General features: G+C 37.2%; 1 protein-coding gene across 4 annotated transcripts in view; it reads left to right on the top strand.

Annotated features, from left to right (window-relative positions):
* Window positions 1-20203, top strand: part of TLCD4 (TLC domain containing 4) — a 109738-nt gene that overhangs the window by 63477 nt on the left and 26058 nt on the right. For all 4 annotated transcript variants that reach the window (XM_045998749.1, XM_045998757.1, XM_045998740.1 and 1 more), the window contains 2 exons: window positions 1951-2009; window positions 4234-4328. In XM_045998749.1, the coding sequence (XP_045854705.1) occupies window positions 1951-2009; window positions 4234-4328 (154 nt within the window). The remainder of the gene's footprint in view (window positions 1-1950; window positions 2010-4233; window positions 4329-20203) is intronic.

The following is a 20203-nucleotide window of genomic DNA, read 5'->3' as shown; positions in this document are numbered from 1 at the left end:
AGCTATTTCTTTCCAATATAGTCAATTTGATTTATGTTTTGATATTAATTATTAATAAGAACATCTCCTACTTCAAAATGGAAAATATATTGATGGTGCATGGTTTATTAAAATGCTTGTGTTCAGACATACTTCAGCAAGGTGCAATAAAAGGATTTATTTTAGATTTGAATACAAATAATGAAGGCCACTTTGTACTAGTATCCCAATTGTTACCCAAGACAGGGAGAATATGATGATGATGTAAATATTTATACTGAGTTAGTGAGTAAAACCGAGTTGTCGTAACCACTGTTCTGAGCAAAAATGAGTTAACTATTGAGTAGGATAGTCAGCTTGGATAATAATCTAAAGACTCAGTCTTGCAGTCTTGTGTTGAACCCATTGTTTGATGTCAGATGTATAAAAACGAGGATTATAGATGTCCATGTAGGAGGAAGTTAGTACGACATGAGAAGATTTGAAATACTAATAATAACAATGTTCAGTAATAATAGATAATTTCTAAGATGACTATTTTTGAAAATTTTAAATGTCATTTCAATGACAGAGATATTGCAAACTGTATTTCCGGGCCTTATATGAGAAGGCTTAGTTCGGCTTAGTTTGAGAGATAAGGTATGTTTTGAGAAAGCACTGCATAAGGATGTAGTAGATGTGGGCTCTGGGAGCTGTGGGACAATGTAATTTTTGACCATTTGTTTGCAGCAATGCCATTTTGATCAATACGGAATTATGCCCATCAGAATTCTACTAGTATTGATAAATTTTCTTTGGGAAGGTATTTTTCAAAGTGAATCAGTTTAGTGAATTTAATTCCATGATGCGTTTTTTTTTTTTTTAAAGATTTTATTTATTTATTTGACAGAGAGAGATCACAAGTAGACAGAGAGGCAGGCAGAGAGAGAGAGAGAAGCAGGCTTGCTGCTGAGCAGAGAGCCCGATGAGGGACTCGATCCCATGACCCTGAGATCATGACCTGAGCCGAAGGCAGCGGCTTAACCCACTGAGCCACCCAGGCGCCCCCATGATGCGGTTTTTTATGTAATCTACCTAAACCGTTTCTAAGTTTTTTCTCCTTATATTGTTATAATGATGGTCAACAGAACCAGTTGTTTTGGGAGATAAATTTTATGACAAAGATTTAGTTTACTGGTCAATTTTTGTCCTTATCAGACTTTTACATGGTATAAGTTTTGAGCTTTTTACATTTTCTTTGGTGCTGCAGTTTATTACAGGTTCAGTTTTCCTGGGTCATACTTGCAGATCAAAATTTGTAAAGAAGATAGTACTTCTGCTAAACCTTTCCATTTGCAGTCTAGCTGTTATCAGATTAATTTTGTGTTCATTGCACCAGTAGTTTACATTATAAACCAGATATAAGATGGATAGTTTGTATTTGTTTCTTGGAGTAAAGACAGTTATTAGGGCAAATTGTAGGAACTTGATATTGTATACATGTTCAAACAGCAGGTTTCAACTGTCCTGTTCCTGCCATTTTCCAGTTGTATGACAATAGGCAGATCTCTCCAGTTCATCAGTAAAGTGATACTGATCCAGTATATTGCTTCAGGGGCAGGCTGGATGTTTTCTTGAGTATTTGAATCTCTGATTTAGAAGAAGGAATAAAAACAAAAACAAAAGGAGCCAGCATCTGGAAATCTATTTGAATCTTTTCACAAACAAATCCTATGAGAACACATTTATAAAATGTTATCTTTTGGTAAAATTATTTATATAAACTTTTAGCTAATATAAGAAATTATGATTATTTGTGTAGTTAGAAGTGTATATCAAGCTAACCCAGGGAATGTACGAATGACAATTTACTGTTCAAGAATCTATAGAAAGCATTTTAATTATGTTTCTCAATAGAAAAAAAAATGTAGCTGTCATCTGTAACCCATGTGCTAAAAAAAGGGAATCTTTTTTTTTTTTAAATATTTATAGGGGTGATTCATCGCTTGTGAAAGTGAATATCTCTATTGCTACAGGCTACCTCATTTCTGGTATGTGATATGTTGGCCACTGTCTGTTTCTTTTTACAGTTCTTATGGGATTTTACAAAGAATACATAGCCTATGCTTTCACTTTATTTATTTGTGAAGTCACTTGTAGGACCCATAAGAGGAAGATTTATCTGCTATGATGGTAGAACATGAAACATTTTTCCTGTTGGCTGTCTGGTTCTCTTTGACGGTAGAGCAGCAGAGTGTGGCCTCAGTTAGGCCTGGATTTTTTTTTTTTTTTTTTTTTACTAGCAATGGTCCATTTCTTGCCCTAGATGGTCTCTCAGGTGGAATTCCTGGGAAGCTAATGAAGTTTAAGCATCACGATTTCTTTCACTTGCAAGGGCCCTTGAAATGGGTTCCTGTGCTTGCCGTTTTTTATTGTTTGGGGAAAGTTTGCAAAGGGAAACCGTTTGAGCCATAATCAGTTAAGATCATGGACTCTTTCTACTCCATGTTTCCCTCTGTCATATTTCTCCTTCTGTGGGATGGGGTTGGAATAGCCTTTTATACTATGAGATAAAGGGGAAGTTAAGTGAGAATATACATTTCAAACTTTTTGAAGAGACATTCTAGACCATCTCTGTGTAAGACAAGAGAAAAAGAACAGACCCTTGATTTGGACATTTTATATAGGGAACCCTATTTTATAATTTTCAAATTCAATAGATAACTGCAAAATCCAAATAAAAATAATGGGATATGAAACCAAAGTGATAAAGATGAGTGATGGACTCAATAGAAAATTTTCTGCTATCAAGAAGTGAATTGTAACAAAAGATTAAATTGTAACAAAATATTAAATTAAATTATAGGAGGAAGAAATAAATTTTGATTTAAAATAATGAATAGGTGATTAGATTATCTAATGGCCCATTTAAAAGAAGAGTGAATCATGTGAATACACTGGAAAAAGATTTGCTTGTTTGGTACAAAATGCTGTTGTTGAGAAGGATGACACAATTTATAGTACAGTTTCTGTAGTGTAGTGGTTATCACGTTCGCCTGACACAATTTATCGTACACCTCCTAGACCGCTTCATGAACACTGTCTGTTCAGAGAGTAGTCACCACTCAGAAAGTCTTGTATGAAAGAAGGTTGATAAAGGTTTCCCCAAATAAGAGAAGAATCTGAAGCACTTAAAAATAAGAATTATGAACCGAAACTGACTTTTCTAAACCAAGCTGAAAGAAGAGTGAATTCTTTTTATTCTCTCTATGAAAAATATTACAAGGTCATTATTTTAGAAATGGGTGACCAGTGTATGGCCAAAATATGTTGGGAAAATGTATCTAGAGAGGTCTGTCATACAGTCAGTTACTAATAGTGTTATATTTTCTTGATTTCCACTGTACTTGATTTGTACTGTTTGTTTTCTCTATAAAATTGGTAATCTGGTTACTTTTTTAAATAAATAGTCACATCTAGTTTTGTACCAGTAGTTTTCATTTTTTTTTGTATATACAAGAAGGTTCTCATATAAGCTCCAATCCCATAAAACCTGAATCCTCCCCTGGTTTCCACCCATGTTAGCCATTTGCCTCCATGTCTAACTTTCGCATTTAGCCATTTGGTAAAGAACACAGTTGTGTTAACATTTTGAGAAGCTTGTTTTGTTAAACATTCTGTTTTGTTAAGGGAAAACTATTTTCTGAATCATGGTGTTTATATTTGGGATCTTTTAAGGAGAAATTGAGGCCTTGACCTCTTGCTTTGCATATCTTTTTAATAGTTTTAGATCTTGTTTTTGTTTTTATTGCTATTTTGAATTAATATTTAATCATACCCTTTGTTAATTTTTAAATACTGTTTGTTGGATTTGTGTTATAAATAAGTTGGTCATTTTGTACCTTTTCTGTGTGAATTGTTGTAGTCACAAACATCAGTAATTTCAGCCTATTTAAAAATTATTTGTATTCAGTAACATTTCCATTTTATTTAACCCTGGTAACAAGTTATTCATTTGTACTTTCAACGAATATATTACCTGTGTGGTGGGCACTGTGCTGGATTCCCACACGTGGTCCTCACCCTGGGGAGGTCACAGTCGTGTGGGAGCAGATACCTTACGGTAAGGTGGTAACGGGACTAGCAAAGCATGAGCAAAGTGCAGTGGGCTCAGCATGGAGTGTGAGAGGCTGTTAAGGGGGAAAGTTAGATACACTTGAAAAACAGTCCAGCCTTCTTCCTATGTAATATCTCACTTATTTTTCCTTCTTTCAGATTTGTTGATTCTCATTTTGTATTGGAAAGTGATTGGTGACAAATATTTTATAATTCACCATTGTGCAGCGCTGTTTGCCTACTACTTTGTACTGGTGAGTGCCAGGATTTACAGTAGCCTGACAAGTAGACAAGGTTGGGAGTGATGACTTAGGGGTGAACGGAAATCGAAACCTACAGTCCCCAGTTTATAAAGACCAACTCCGGAGGCATTCAGGGATCATGATGTGTTATCTTGTTTATTAACAACAAATAATGACTTGTGTGTTTGTGTTAGTGTGTCTGTTTGGAGTCACAAAATTTAAGGTAGATGACCTCGATTTTTAAAATTTTCACTTAAAACCTTTAGGATCGCGTAGCTATTGATATCTTCCTGTCTTCCTAGGTGCATTTATGACTTTCTTTTCTGTTTAATTCTCGTCCAGTTACATGTACATATGTAATTACATTTAAGTAGGCTGGAGCAGTGGGGGAGTCTTGCTCAGAGACTTCAGAATTCCAAGACTGAGCTTACAGAGCGTACTCACAGCAAATCTCAGGCAGTAATGCATAGTAAGTTTTACATCAACAATTATTTTTCTACATTATATATTTGTAAATTAGCAATTTATATCCTTTGTGTGTGGGTTAAGTTTCTCCACAGTCAGTTGTTTTCAACCTAGATATGCCAACAAGGCTCAAGTAGATATTTGGAAATAATAGACATATATAAACTACAATAATCTTTTTTTTTTTGTTTTAGACAGAAAGAGAGGGTGTGCATGTGTACTTGCACACGAGAGAGAGAGAGAGAGAGAGCGAGCAGGGGAGGGGGCAGGGGGGAGGGAAAGACAACTATCATATGATCTCCCTGATATGAGGATGTGGAGATGCAACATGGAGGGGTTAGGGGGATAGGAGAAGAATAAAAGGGAGAGAGAGAATCTTAAGCAGGCTCCGCACTCAGCGAAGAGCCCAGCGTGAGGCTCAGTCTCAGAACCCTGAGCTCATGACCTGAGCTGAAATCAAGAGTCAGCCACTTAATCAACTGAGCCACCCAGGTGTCCCTAGAATAATACAAATTTTATGTAATAGCGATGGTATGCCATTCCATGTTTTCTTCTTTTTAAAACTTAAATATAACCATTGGCTTTTTTTTTCTTATTTGGTATGACTAAAATCCGTACATTATTAGACATCTGTGACTATTTGGAGGGTTTTTAAAAAATTAATATAAATGTGTGTTAATAGTGATCTTCCACTTTTCTTTATATTGACCCACACACAGATAGCTGGTGAAGGAGATGTCAATTTGGCATTATTTCTGCAAGAATCAGATATATCAGAATATCTCTCTTTATCACCCATTGAAGTCATAAGTTAATATAAACGTTTTCAAAAACTATGCTTGTTTTCATGCTATAAATAAGTGATTGTGTATATCCAAAATGTATCCTTAATCACTTTATTTTTCTGAACCAATAGGCTATTTTTACTGGCATTTCCTACTATTTAGCTTCTTTTTAGATTTTAATAGATTATAGGTAGTTATAAAATATAGACTTTTTTACCTTTTACAGGTCTTAAATTTTTGGTGTACAAGCACTTTTTTCCTAAACACTAGCTTAAAAAACATGAAAGCTGACTAACAAAATACTGATTAAGTCTGGGAAGAATGTGTGGGTGCCCATGTGAGTTTAATATCATGCTTCAGTGTAGAAGTATGCTCTCTGAATATGCGTCACAAATAACCATTGTGTTGTGAAAAGTATACAAGCCGATGAAAGATAACAGGTCACTTACGTGCATTTGGAAATGTGAATAGGATGAGCTGCTGTTCTCCCTTGGCCCCTGAATCCCAGGCTTGGCAATGGGCTGGCTGTGCGTGGTTTGGTAGGCTGAGTATTTAATTATGTGCGATGAATATTGTTTTCTCTTTGGACTTTTATGTCTTTATTTAAAAAAAATTAAAGTGCAAAGAAATTAACTCTTGCCTTATTGATAAAATCAAGTGCTGTGTTTTCTAGGAATGATTGCTTTTTTGGTTTCTTCCTATGTTCTTTTTTTTTTTTTTTTTTTTTTTAGATTTATTTATTTGACAGATAGAGATCACAAGTAGGCAGAGAGGCAGGCAGAGAGAAAGAGAGGAGGAAGCAGGCTCCCAGCTAAGCAGAGAGCCCGATGCGGGGCTCGATCCCAGGACCCCAGGATCATGACCTGAGCTGAAGGCAGAGGCTTTAACCCGCTGAGCCACCCAGGCGCCCCTCTTCCTATGTTCTATTGTATGAAATAAATCAATGGTATGAGGTAAATTCATCTGTTTAAAGTGAATCTCTTCAGAGGGAAACAGAAAAAAATTAGAAAATAAATAAATGCTTATAGATGTAGTGATCCTTTGTCCTTTATGGATTTTACATATCCTATTTAACTATAGAAAAACTTTTGTTGTTCCATGCAGTGAATTCCCAGGTCGTCTTGTGCAGTTTAAGTAAGGCTAACAAAATAACAACAGTAACTACTACTACTACTACTACTATTACTACTACTATTTTGTATAAACTTTTAGGAGTTTCTTCACTTATGTTATGAGAAGTGGTATTTGGAAAGCATTTTGACTTGATAAGTATGCAACTATTTAAGTGTTTGTAGTAACTTCTTTTCTTAAAACATTTGCTTTTTTTCCTTCTTTTCTCTCTCTCTTTTTCTTTTTTAAGTTTATTTATTTAAATTGTCTCTCCCCACCAAGTGTAGGGCTTGAACTCACAACCCTGAGATTAAGAGTCTCTTGCTCTTCTGAGACAGCCAGACATCCCAAAAGATTGTCTAATTGTAACTAAAACTTAAAATGAAAACTAGAGACAAGTTATCTGTAGGTTTTAATTGTATGTTCCACTAAATGGTTGAAAAGTAAGATCCTTTTAAATTTAGGTTATTATTATATAATATATAATATATAATATATAATATTATTATAATATTACTATTATTATTAAATAGGTTATATAATGTCTTGATCACTATTCTTATAGCTCTCTCTAGTATATTTAGTGGAGTCTTAAAATTCTCTGGTGGAGTAATTTAGAGCTTAAGGAATCTTCTCTGGTGTCTATATAGAAAGGTAAAAACCCTACAGATTTTTCCCTAGAATTCACTTTTCCCTCTTCAGTGTGGATACTAATTATTAGGGGAAATGTGACAGGATGATTTCTTTATTATAAGGGACGTGATATAATTATGCTCTAATGTCCTATTTTTAAGGATAAGCCACTGTCTTTTGTACTCCTGATCTCTTTGGTAGCCTTCATTTTTTTCTGTTTCTTGAGGATCACCCACATTCCCCAACCACAAAAAAGAGTATACTTGGAAAACTTTTAAATTTGAAAAGAAGAGCACCCCTAGACCTACTTTCCCCAGCTCTTCTGCGTTATTCAGCTACCCTGGAATCTAATCATTAAACCATGCAGCAGCAATTTAGGAAGAAAATTTGGTTTCCAGGGCTGTCAGTGCATTTATTAAAGGGAATTAGCTGCAGTGTGATACCTTGAGGGTAAGAATTTGTTTCTTGTTTAATGTTATACCCCAGTGTCTACATTTGAAAAACATTTTGCAAGCAAGTATGTATGAAGTCGTATTGAAAAATGAAAGACTTGTATATAAGATATGGAAAGCTGTAATGTACATCAGAACATGAGAATTAGAAAAATACTGGTCTTAGCTTTAGTCTAAAGAAGAATTTTCACACCAGTACCATGAAACAAATGCCATAACTCACTAACAGTTTATCATTAACTGTGTTAAACTGTTCAAATGTTTCAAGATGACTTGAATAGTGTTGCCTGTTCTCAGTTACATATCAATAATGTATTTCCTCTTTTTCTCCCATTAGGATAGTCTTAAAGAAAAATTTAGGTAACTATCATAGCTGTTAGAGCAACATTTCAAAAGATAATAAAATTTCAAAAGTTAACACTTTTGTTGACTAGGTAAGTATTAAAATAGCCACCTACTGTAGCTTACTAATCAAGATTCAGTAGTAAGGTCTGTGTGATTTCTGTTTCCCACTAAATTTACATATAATAAAACATGTTAACTATTTAAATCAAAAAAATATTTTAAAACCTGGGATAACATGTTAACCTTTTTTCTATTGAAATAAAGATCGTCAGCTTTTCTTATACTGTAATGAACAACAGATGGGCAGAAGTCAGTCTTAGAAATTGTTTTATTAATATTTGTATAGTTTTCTTATTCAAAATCTGTATGCAACCATAGTTATACAATTAGCTTATAACTCTTAATACTAATTGAGGGATTAGTTGTGGTAAAAATGTTAAGTGGCCATTTAAAAAATATGTTATATACCTCTGTGCATATATGTGAAGACCTGTATACACATGTATGTATAATATATTGTGTTTGGATTTTTGGAATTTGCTTTAATATTTGCTTTTTATTATAGAATATCTGATGTGACTGTTCCCCCTACTTCGTGAACATAACTACGCTCCTTAAGACCTTCCTCTGTTTGGGTTTAGGAGGAGCTCAAGGCTGGCTCTTCTCTCCTTACCCTGTGGTTGCTGCTTCATGGTCTTTGTGGGCACAGAACATCCTCAGATTTGCATAGTTGAATTATCTTAGAACTGTCTCCCTTCCTCTCTCTAACCTGACTTGGTTTTTGAACCCTGTTTCCTTTTAGTACCAGAAAAGGAGACAGTTCATATATTGGACTTATGTGTGATGATAAAGTAGATGTCAGCCATGTCTACTCAAGTCAGTATTTTGTTCTTAATTACATTTTATAAAAAACAATCTTATCATATGAGCCTCCTTTTATGATATGCTGAAATAGTCAAATCCACGGACACAGACAAGGATAGTTACAAGGGGCTGGGTGCAGGGGGTAAAGTTACTGTTGAAAGGGCGAGAGTTTCAGGTTGGGGATATGAAAAATTTTGGAGACTTAAACACTTAAAAGTAGTTAAATGGGTAAATTTTATGTTATGTATATTTTACCACAGTAAAAAAATTTGATTTTGTTTCAGAATTTTTTATTTTTTAAATGTGTGTGTGTGTGTTTGGTTTTTTTGTTTATTTTTTAACAAGCCTATCAAAAAAAAATTTTTTTTTTTAACAAGCCTATCAAATGACTGCAACAAGGCTAGGAAGGAGAACTAATAATATGCTGGATGATATATTACATTTTTTTTTTTTTTTTTTTTTTTTGTTAGTTTATGTTTTCTATTTATTTATTTTTTTTTCAGCGTAACAGTATTCATTCTTTTTGCACAACATTTTTAAGCTGGAGCAATAGGCTGAAACAAATACATGGAACGTCACAGTGATAATGTTAGGTTTTGCATTTAGGTGTGACAGTGTTAAGGAAGGGAGGAATGACCCAGAGGTGATAAATGACCAGAACTTCAGTTATACCAACAGCACATCACATCTGCTTTAAAAGAAAGCTGATTTCAAATTTAGACTCTATTAGGGGAGGCAGAGCATCCAATTCAAACAAAAATGACAGTTTTCCTGGTTAGACCACACCCAAGCTCATTATCTGGTGTCCCAGACGGGGCTGTTGCCTGGTGGGGGAGGAGCTGCCAGTTAACAGTGGAGATTAGATTAGAAGCTACTGTCCTGTGGCAGTTGAAGGACCCAGAGAGGTCAGCCTGCAAAAGATAAATTGTAGGACGTGATAGTTTTGAAATACCCTTGGGCAGGTGAGAGGACTGTAAAATAAAAGGAGAGTAGACTCATTCAGGATTAATTCAGGTGTTTGAACTGGGAGCTCTGGGGACAGTAAAAGAGAAGTAGTTCAGACTTCTCTTTTGCAGAAGAGACATCCCCAGTAAATAAGATGATTGTAGCAATGGTGTTTTAAAATAGTTCTAGCATAAGTTATCTTCAATCAGATAGACTTGAAAATAGATATAAGTAGAAACATTGGGTAGGAGTTTACACTAAAGTATCTTTGAAGTTTTATTCTGATTTTCTGTGATTCATCTGTTTTGTTAAAATGATCTGATTTGGTTCTAATACTGGGGAGCTAGGCAGTGGGCAGGTAAGAAAGAGCTAACTTATGTCACTAAGTTCTTAAGTAACCCTGGATGAAAGAGGTAAAAACAGCTGGCCAGCAAATCCATTTGCTTCTTGGAAGAAAGGAGGACAGGTGACTCCAGTCTAATCTTGTTCAGCAGGACCTTTGCGTAAACAGAGTACTGACGTCTGTTAGCAGGAAGAGACCTTAACTCTGAAATGCCTTGAAGATGTCCCTGGCTGAGGATGACATGGTAATGTGGGGCACCTGGGCGGCTCTGTGGGTTAAGTATCTGTCTTTGGCTCAAGTCAGGATTCCAGGGTCCTGAGATTGAGGGCCACACCTGGCTCTCTGCTCAGCGGGAAGTCTGCTTTTCCCCCTCACTCTCCCTCTAGGTTCTCTCTCTCTCAAATAAATAAGTAATAAAATCTTTAAAAGAAGAGATTATATGGTAATGTAAACTTGGGAGCTGTGAGGCCTGCCTCCTTGGAGAATGTCATGTCAGCTGTATAGCTTTCTGGGGGTAGAGGACAGAGATGTTTTACAAGTTGAACTCTCACTAATGTGTAGAGAACTTCATGAACCTTCATTTCTTCTGGGCCAGAGCTGCCTGTTCAACACAGGGAGGATCTATCTGGCTTGCCAACGGCCTTTGATGCCCGCCCCCCCCCCCCCCCCCGCACCTCTCTCTGTGTCCTCTGAATTATTTGTAGGTCTCTATCCTTGGAACATTGAGTAAAGCTTAATACTACATAAGATCATGGTTTCACATGAGTCTGATTTGATAATCCAGTCCTCTCTGTTAGCTCAGACCTTCCATTGTCTTGTAAGTAAATAATCAAAAGCCTTGAATGATTAAAGTTCAGCAAAATAGTTATTAAATAGAGAATGGATTTTGTTCCCAAATCTCATTTTTAGATTGATGGTATTCTGAAAAGGGTTTCCATGGAAATGTGTTAAGGCTCCAGGTCAGTGTAATAACCTATGAAAAAGCACCTCATTATTGCTACTGCCAAACACAGCCACATTTTTACACCAGTGTCCAGTTGGGGATGCCCGAAACTCCTCTTCAGCCCTAGTGGTGGGATCGGGAGCCCACCCGACCCCAGGCAGTTGATGGCACAGTATATAAAATCATGCTAACAGTAGCAGGTGTGTGATAATTTTAGTTATCCTTATCCCTAACCTTCTAAAGCCCTAAAACTCAGCTGAAGAAAACAAAATTTCCCATGGTAAGAAAATCCAGATTTTCAAAATCACTGGCTAAAAGGGGAATTTTCTTTTAAAGCTCCGGAAGGGATCAGACAAATCCTGTCTTTGTTTTCCTTCACAGAGTTGTGTGGAGGCCAAGAAAAGTATGAGTTTTACTGTAGGCAAAGCTTCTCGAAGATAGATGGTAGAGGAGGTGGAAACCCCATACTGGCCAGAAGTGAGTTGTGAGTTTTGTCATAATTCACTAACAGTAAAGTGTCAAGATTTGTAATTCATTTGTCTAAAAATATTAGACTTAAACTTCTCATCTCTTCCTTAATAACATCTGTCTCATTTGTAGTGTAATAGGTTATCTTGGCGGGGGAGGGGGTAAAGTAATGAAGAATTACATGTAACCCAAAGCTTATCTAATGGTTACCTATTCCCCAGAAGTACATGCCACATTTAATGGTGTCACAGGTGTACTGGGTTAAACAGGTGGCCAGTCGTTGATGTACAGGAGCAGAAAATACAGAAGCGAGATGACTGAAGCCCTGTGTGGCTTTGAACTAAGGAGCTCTGGGAGGTAGGGGATGAGGATGTGATAGAACCTGTGGGATTTTGTTAGGTAGCTAAGAGTTAAGCATAGGCAACTATCAAAAAATTCAAAGAGTACATCACCCACCGATAAATCAGTGATGCTATAGGAATTTAGGAACTGGAAAGATGGGTGTGTTAATTTCTATTAATTTTTTTGGTCTGAATATGGATCTTTGTAAACAAAATTCTGAGTTTGTTGAAACATAATGCTTAGTAGGTATAATGTTTTCTAGGTCTGATTCTTCAGAGGTAACTACTGACAATACTTGATGAATATTCTTAGCACCACACTCTACATATACATATACACCTGTATATGTATATGTGCATATCTTATATGTATTTATGATTTTTTTGAATTTTCCAAGAAAGCTTTTGCAATAGATGGGACTTAAACTCAGCCTCAAAAAAAAAAATGTTTAGATTGGCAGCAAAAAGTGGGGGAGAGCTTCCAAGGTCAGGAGACATGAGGAAAATCAATGAGGAGAAGAGGTCAGATCTTCAGGGGAGGTAGTAAGACTCAGGTTTTCAGGGTATGGGTTTTGTGTGTGCCTGGTAGCAGTTGTACATTTGGATGAGTAAGATGGAATCACCTGACAGAATGAACATTCCAACTCACCAGCCTTGCATTTTTTCCCACAGAATTGCTTGTAGGACATTTAGCCAAAACAAAACAAAACAAAATAAAAACAAACAAAACTTGATGCAGTTGGCATATTAGGAAGGTAAAGCTGATGATGATATGTAGAAAAAAATATGGCATGGGAAGGATATGTTGTAGGAGGTTATCAGGGTGAAATACAGGTGATAGATTATGAAGAATTTAATTTTGGTGCTTATGGTAGTGGTTATATTAATGAAGAAGAAAAATCTCAAAACTGTTTTGTAATCAGTAGAGCATGGTGGCTAATTTGGATTTCAGAGAATGAAGGGAATGAAGAGGGCAAAATGACCCAGAGCACTAGAGGAGTGATACTATGGAAGGAAATGGGAGACACTGGGTCAAAAGATAACTTGGAGATGCTCTGAGGTTTGTGGCAAGAACATGGCTGTTCCAGGGGCCCATATGCCATTAGAAGTAGGTTTATCTTGTGGAGGAAGTATGGTCATGGGCAGGGTCAGGGACAGGGAAAAAGGAGGATTCTCTATAAAAGGCAAAGGAGAACTTCAGAAGGGTAGAAAAAGAACCACAAGTACACATTTGGAAAACAGTGGTTAAGGCCCTGTATAACAACATTGTAATTTTAAAGATTTTATTTATTTGAGAGGGAGAGAATGAGAGAAAGAGAGCACAGGAGGGGGAACGTCAGAGGGAGAAGCAGACTCCCTGCTGAGCAGGGAGCGCAATGCAGGATTCTATCTGGGGACTCCAGGATCATGACCTGAGCTGAAGGTCATCGCTTAACCAACTGAGCCAAAGCACCCCACAACATTGTAATTTTAAAAGCTGTGAAAAATAATATACAAGCAGAGGCCATTTGAAAAAACTAATTAGGCCATTCATTTTTATTGGAGGATTAGAAAACATTGACAAGCAAAAAGAAAAAATGCCCTAATCCCACAGCCCAGAGATAACTATTTATGTTTACTTAATTACCATTTACATTTAAGAGTGTATTTCTGCATTTTTCCTATGTGTGAATGCATAGGTCAAAAATATTCTGTGTATAACTGTATATTACAAAAATGGGATCAAAACTAAAATTTAGAACTTGTTTTACATATTGAAGTATTACATACAACAAAATAACTCTGGGGGCACCTGGGTGGCTCATTCAGTTAGCTGCTGCTTTCAGCTCATGTCACGATCCCGGGTTCCTGGGATCGAGTCCCACATCGGGCTCCTTGCTCGACGGGGAATCTGCTTTTCTCTCTGCCTCTGCCTACCACTCTGCCTGCTTGTGCACTCGAGCGCTCTCTCTCTCTCTCTCTCTCTGACAAATAAATAAATAAATAAAATCTTTAGAAAAAAAACTCTGGTTGTCTTGGGTCAGAAAGCAAGGAATCTATCAAAGACTAATGGGCTTGTGTCAGAAGGATACAATAAACAACATGAAGGTTGTCCCATTGGCTAAAAATGTGGCATTCTGATCATCAGTTAGAATAACTACTGTGACCATTGAAACCCAGTGACTCAATGAGTTCTTAATGATATATATATATATATATAAAAAAACAAACCCACAAAGAAAGCAGGGCAGTTCTTGTGTGGGGTCTCTCAAGTGGGTGCTGTTCAGTAGCAGTTGGGATTGCAGCCCCCTAAAGGCTCAACTGGGTTGAAGGGGCTCATCCCTATAGCTGGCAGCTGATGCTGTCTCTCTGCTGGAACCTCAGCAGGGTTGCTGCCTACAGCGCTCATACGTGGCCCCTCTGTGTGCCTTGGGCTTCTCAGGAAGAAGCTGGAAGGCTTCTCATGACCATGCTTCAGAAGGACCCAGAATGTCACTTCCACGGTATTCTGGTGGTCAAGTGAGCTTCCTAGGGCAGCCTAGATTCAAGGGGTGGAAAATAAAAGCCCACCTCTTTTTTTTTTTTTTTAATAGTTTATTTATTTATTTGACAGAGAGAGAGGTCACAACTAGGCAGAGAGGCAGGCAGAGAGAGAGGAGGAAGCAGGCTCCCCACGGAGCAGAGAGCCCGATGTGGGGCTCGATCCCAGGACCCTGAGACCATGACCTGAGCCGAAGGCAGAGGCCTAAACCACTGAGCCACCCAGGCGCCCCAAAAGCCCACCTCTTGATGTGAGGAGCATTGTGCACATACAGGGAGGGAAGTAATGAATTGGTGCTGGCCGTCTTCAGAGACCATCACTCACATCTTATTTGTTGTTAGAGAGCATTTATTATCTTCTTGCTATGACTTAAGAATTTGATGCTCACACCTCTATTTCCTTTCCTTCCTTTCTTTCAATGTTGCTAAAGGAGTTTTAGTTTCTGTCTCACTTTCTCTGAAAACTTATTTCTGGTTCTGTAGCACCTCTTGATACTTTTTAAGGTGAAGGTATTAGTGTTCCTGTTCTTCTGTTCTTCCTTTGTGTCTCTAACCCTTACTTCTCCTCTCAGTTTCTGTCACTTGGGACTTTTGTCTTGGTGAGATTTTAAACTGTTTACCTTTTATTCCATAATCACATTAAGTTTTCTTTTATATCTAGTTGATCCTACACAGAGAAAGTGAGTAACAGGTTTATGGCAATTATATTAAAACAGTTCACTGCACAAGCATGATTTTATTTCCTGTCTAACTTTTGCTTAGAGTTTCTGATGCCCCCCTTTTTTCTAGCAACATTTGCCTTTATCATTTAACATTTAACATTTGAGTTGTTCCATATTCTGGAGGATAGCACTGCATCTCTGTGATCGTCTTTTCCAGCCCTTGGAGCCCTCCCTCTAGTCCCCACTGCAGTCTGAACTGATTGCTCTCTAGGTCTGCTGCCCAGTGTCCTGGGCTTCCTGCCATGACTTTCCTGGTGTGGGGCCACTGTTTCCTGGATCCTGTGTCTGTCTTTCTTGGTTCACTTACTCATTGTGCTGCAGCATAACCTCAAATGATTTTCTAAGGAAGAGTGGGAAGGAGGTAAATTCTCCAAGTCTTTTGTAAGTTCTGAAAATGTTTTCATTCTCAGGCCATCTGGTTGGATCATTATCTCTTTTGATGGCATGTGGGTATATAATCATATTTAACCAATTCCCTATTGTTATGTGCTTGTTCTGAGTTTCACCATTATGTATAAATCGAGTGAATGTTCTTGTATCTTTTCATATTTGTCCCATACACAATTATTTTCAAAGAATAATTCTGTAGAGTGGAAATCTTGGGCAAGCGGTATGTACATTTTGAAATATGTTGACATATTCTGTGAAAATTATCTTTGGAAAGGTTACCCTGTGCCTTTAGAAAGATGTATGTGCATGTGTGACTTGACTGGTTACTGGGTAGAGATTATTGTGTGCAAATGGTTCTTTTCACCAAGAGATTGGTTGGTTTTTCTTGTTTGTTCTCTTCGTTTTCATTTTCTGAAGACTGGAAGTTAATAAGGCTCAGGAACTCTGAAGAGGGGAGACCAGAATTTTCTGAGCAAATTGGAAAGAAGATAGACATGTACTGTCTTTAAATATTTGAAGGGTTGTCATGTGAAGAAGAGATTTTGGATTGCCAGGATCAGAGAAGTAGGACTGACGGGTGGAAGTCAGAGCAGGTGCAGTGTGGTTCTGGAACTTCTGAATAGCAATCCTAGGATAGCTCCCAAAGCAGCTGTAGGAGATGCTGCACTTTTCACCGTGGAGCTGTCCAGGATGAAGGGCAAATTGGAAGAGCTTTGATAGATGGGATTAAACAATCTGTGGGTAATAGAAGTAGGCCATCTTCAGAGGCTGTTTCAAACCTACTACGTTATGATGGTAATGAACATAAAGTAGTCAGGAAAAGAGTGAAGTTTGGGTTGCGTAAAGTATGGTTGTAAGGTAGAAAGTTGGTATAACCTATTCTGTAAATAAAACAGTTCACCCTTAGAAGTATTTCTTTTCCCTTTGAAATTGGATTTTTTTCTGCAACAGTTAGAAAGTAACATTAACCACTTTTTGAGGAATGATGTGTTGACATAAATTATATTTTATAGTGAAATGGCAATAGTGAGTCCCCCTTCAGTCCTCACTAACTGTGATGGTGACGTGTCATTCTTCTCACCTCTTCCTCATCATTTCCGGCTGGGCCCTTTGTCCTGTGAATTCACCCAAATATCAGTGAGCTGAAGACTACTACACAGACAGGAAGGGATAGGCCCTTTTAGGACTTGTCCTGAAGCTTAATTAGTCTTTCTAATCATGATATGAAAAAGTGCTAGGTTCAATTTCACCTTTAACTACAATTTTTTTTTTTCACTTTTGGAGTGCCTTTTCTGTTTTCATCTTGGCTGCCATTACTCCGTTCCTCATCTTATTCTCGCATCAGTTCTGTCATAAAGATGGTATTATGCCCATTTGACAAACAGAGAAACTGAATCACTCAAGATCACGCAGGAGAACTAGGGTTCAGATCCTGCCTCCATGCCACAGGCTCATGATCATTTACTGACTGCCCTTGCCTCCTCAGACTTAATTGCTTAATTATTATAATGAATCTCCCAAATAGAATAAGGTTTGAAAGATTCTAACAGTCAGCCAAGAAATACTTATGGAAATTCTGTCATCAGCATCGGGATATAGTGGTAATAATCAAAGGGCATTCTTAGGCACTTCCATCTACCAGTTAATTCTAAGCCTGTCATTCCACTGTTCCAGAAAATGGGGAAGATGAGGATGTTGGCGGCAGCAGCCACACACTCCCAACAGCACCTCTATTAAAAAGCATTCACCATATTTATAGAGATCTGGAAATGGGGTTAGAGAAATTCAGTAACAGGCACAAGGTCATGCAGTTAATAATCAGCTCCTTAGTTTGCTGGCGTACTCATTTGTAACATGCTGCTGCTGCTGCTGCTTCTTCTTCTTCTTCTTTTTAAGATTTTATTTATTAATTTGACAGAGAGAGATCACTAGTAGGCAGAGTAGCAGGCAGAGAGGCAGGGGAGGGAAGCAGGCTCCCTGCTGAGCAGAGAGCCCAGTGCGGGGCTCGATCCAAGGACCCTGAGATCATGACCTGAGCTGAAGGCAGAGGCTTAACCCACCGAGCCACCCAGGTGCCCTCATAACCTGCTTCTAGCTGTTTTCCTTCTGATCCATAGCTGTTAGGCAGGTCTCAAATTCTCCTACCTCTTTCTAAATTGAAGTGTGGTTGACATACAGTATCCTATTAGTTTCAGGCTTATATCATCATGATTTTATATTTTTATACAATACCAAATGATCTCCATGTTAAGTCTGGTACCATCTATCACCATATCATTACAGTATTATTGGCTCTACTCCCCTTGTTGTACATCACATATTTATGACTTATTTTATAACCGGAAGTTTGTACCTCTTCACTCCCTTCACCCATTTTGCCACCTGCCCTGTCCCTCACCAATACCCATTTCCTCTGGCAACCATCAGTTTAGTTTGCTCTTTGTATCTATGGGTCTATTTCTGTTCTGTTTTGCTTGTCCATTTGTTTTGTTTTTTAGATTCCACATATAAGTGAAATCATATGGCATTCATCTTTCTCTGACTTCTTTAATTTAGCATAAAACTGTCTAGGTCCAGTCTATCCATGTTCTCACATATGGCAAGATTTCTTTATTTTTATGGTGGAGTAATATTCCATTGTGTATCTTGTACAGCACTTCTTCTTTAGCCATTCATCTGTCGATGGACACTTAGGTTGCTTCCATATCTTAGCTGTTGTAAATAATGCTCCAGTGAACATAGGGGTGCATAATTCTCTCCGAATGCGTGATGGGTGTTCTTGTTTTTTGTTTTTTCAGGTAAATACCAAGAAGTGGAATTGCAGGATAATATGCTAGTTCTATTTTTAAATTTTTTGAGGAAACTCCATATTGTTTTCCACAGTGGCTGCATCAGTTTGCATTCCCACCAAGAGTGCATGAAGGTTCCCTTTTCTCCATACCCTTACAAACAGTTCCTTTTTTTATCTTTGATACTAACCAACCTGATGGATGTGAGGTGATATTCCCCATCTCTTTTGCTTGCCTACCCATTTTTTTTCTGTCTTGCTTCACTAATATAAATGTATCAAGTTTTGGAAGTTAAATATCGGAACTTTTTTTTTTTTTTACCATAACACATTTATGATGACCTCTAATTCTTATCTACTTATCTCTTTACAAAATTAAAATCTGGATATTTTTCTCCTTTTAGAGTGGAATACTAATATTCTCATCAGAGTGCTCACCCACTCAGAAATAGGTCTGTAGGACTCAGGATTTTTGTTTTGGAAGTGATTCTGCTTGTTTCACAATGAGGAGCAGGTGAGGTTCAACTCGGGAAATAGGGGATAGGCACTGCTCTAGGCTTTATGGATAGAACAGTGAATGAGACACAAAGAATGTAGATATTTGCAGGGAAAAGCATGCTGACAAGCAGACAGATCTGTTGAGACACTTGACCCCGCTGAGGGTTAAGGGGTCAGGAAAATACTTCTAGAGGGATGTAGCTGGTCTGCCTTCATAATGCTGTGGGATCTGATGGGGACTTTGTAAATCTTCACTACAATTTCAGAGAAGTAGGGAGGCAGTTTCCCAAGAGCTTAGAAATTCCTAGATCATTTGTAAGCTAGGACAGTGGTTCTCTAACTTTAGTAAATATTGGAATCACTTAGCGGGCCTGACCCCCAGGAGTTCTGAGTCAGTGAGTCTGTGATGGGGCCCGAGAATATTCATGTCTAGCAACATTTCCAGGTGAAGCTGGTGCTGCTAGTCTGGGGCCACACTTTTGAGAACCACTGGGTTAGAAATGAGAAAACTAACCATTTTCTTTGGGAAGAGGTGAAAGAAATTAGAAGAAAAGCCAGGATGCTGTGCCCAATTTTTTATAGACTCAAGAGAAAGTCTTTTCAAAGTGTGGAGATACTGCGTTTTGGCTAAATTTAGATGAAAGCAACATATCAAATTTATAATTTTTACTAGTAACTTTTAATATTTAAAGACTATTATAAGGTCAGGTTTTATCTGCTAATAATTTGATATTTTGGTTAATAGTTCCTTTTAATTTTATACCAATTTGAGAAAAGAAGAATAATTTTCTAAACTCTCAAAAAAGCCTTAGTATATTTCGTATTTTTTTTGTATTTTTAAAGGTCACTAGAGAGAAATATTTAAAATTGTTTCTTGAAGTTTGAGAGTACAACTATATTGCTACGATACTATTTCAGTATTTTGTATGACTTTGGTGTGTCTGCTGGAAAATATTTTAGAAATCACAAAAACTTTAAAAATTTCAGTATTGGGTCTCATCCTTGGAAAAATGATTTATTTGAAAGGTACAGTAAGTAATATAGCAAGGCTTTTGCTGACCTTAGGAATGTATTAATTATTCTATATAATATAATATATATATAATATAAATTAATATTTTATAGCAGTTTGGTCTGTCATACCCTCTCAGCATTGGATATAGTTACCTATAGAGTGCCGTAGATTTAAAACAATAAACAAAAGAAGAAGATTGTTAGAAAAAATAGACTGGAAGAAGAGCAGTCTTTAACTGAGGAAAGAAAGGCAATGTTATA

This window comes from Meles meles, chromosome 1 (genome assembly GCF_922984935.1).
Source record: "Meles meles chromosome 1, mMelMel3.1 paternal haplotype, whole genome shotgun sequence".
Taxonomy (NCBI): domain Eukaryota; kingdom Metazoa; phylum Chordata; class Mammalia; order Carnivora; family Mustelidae; genus Meles; species Meles meles.
This window is presented reverse-complemented; position numbering and strand designations above follow the sequence as displayed.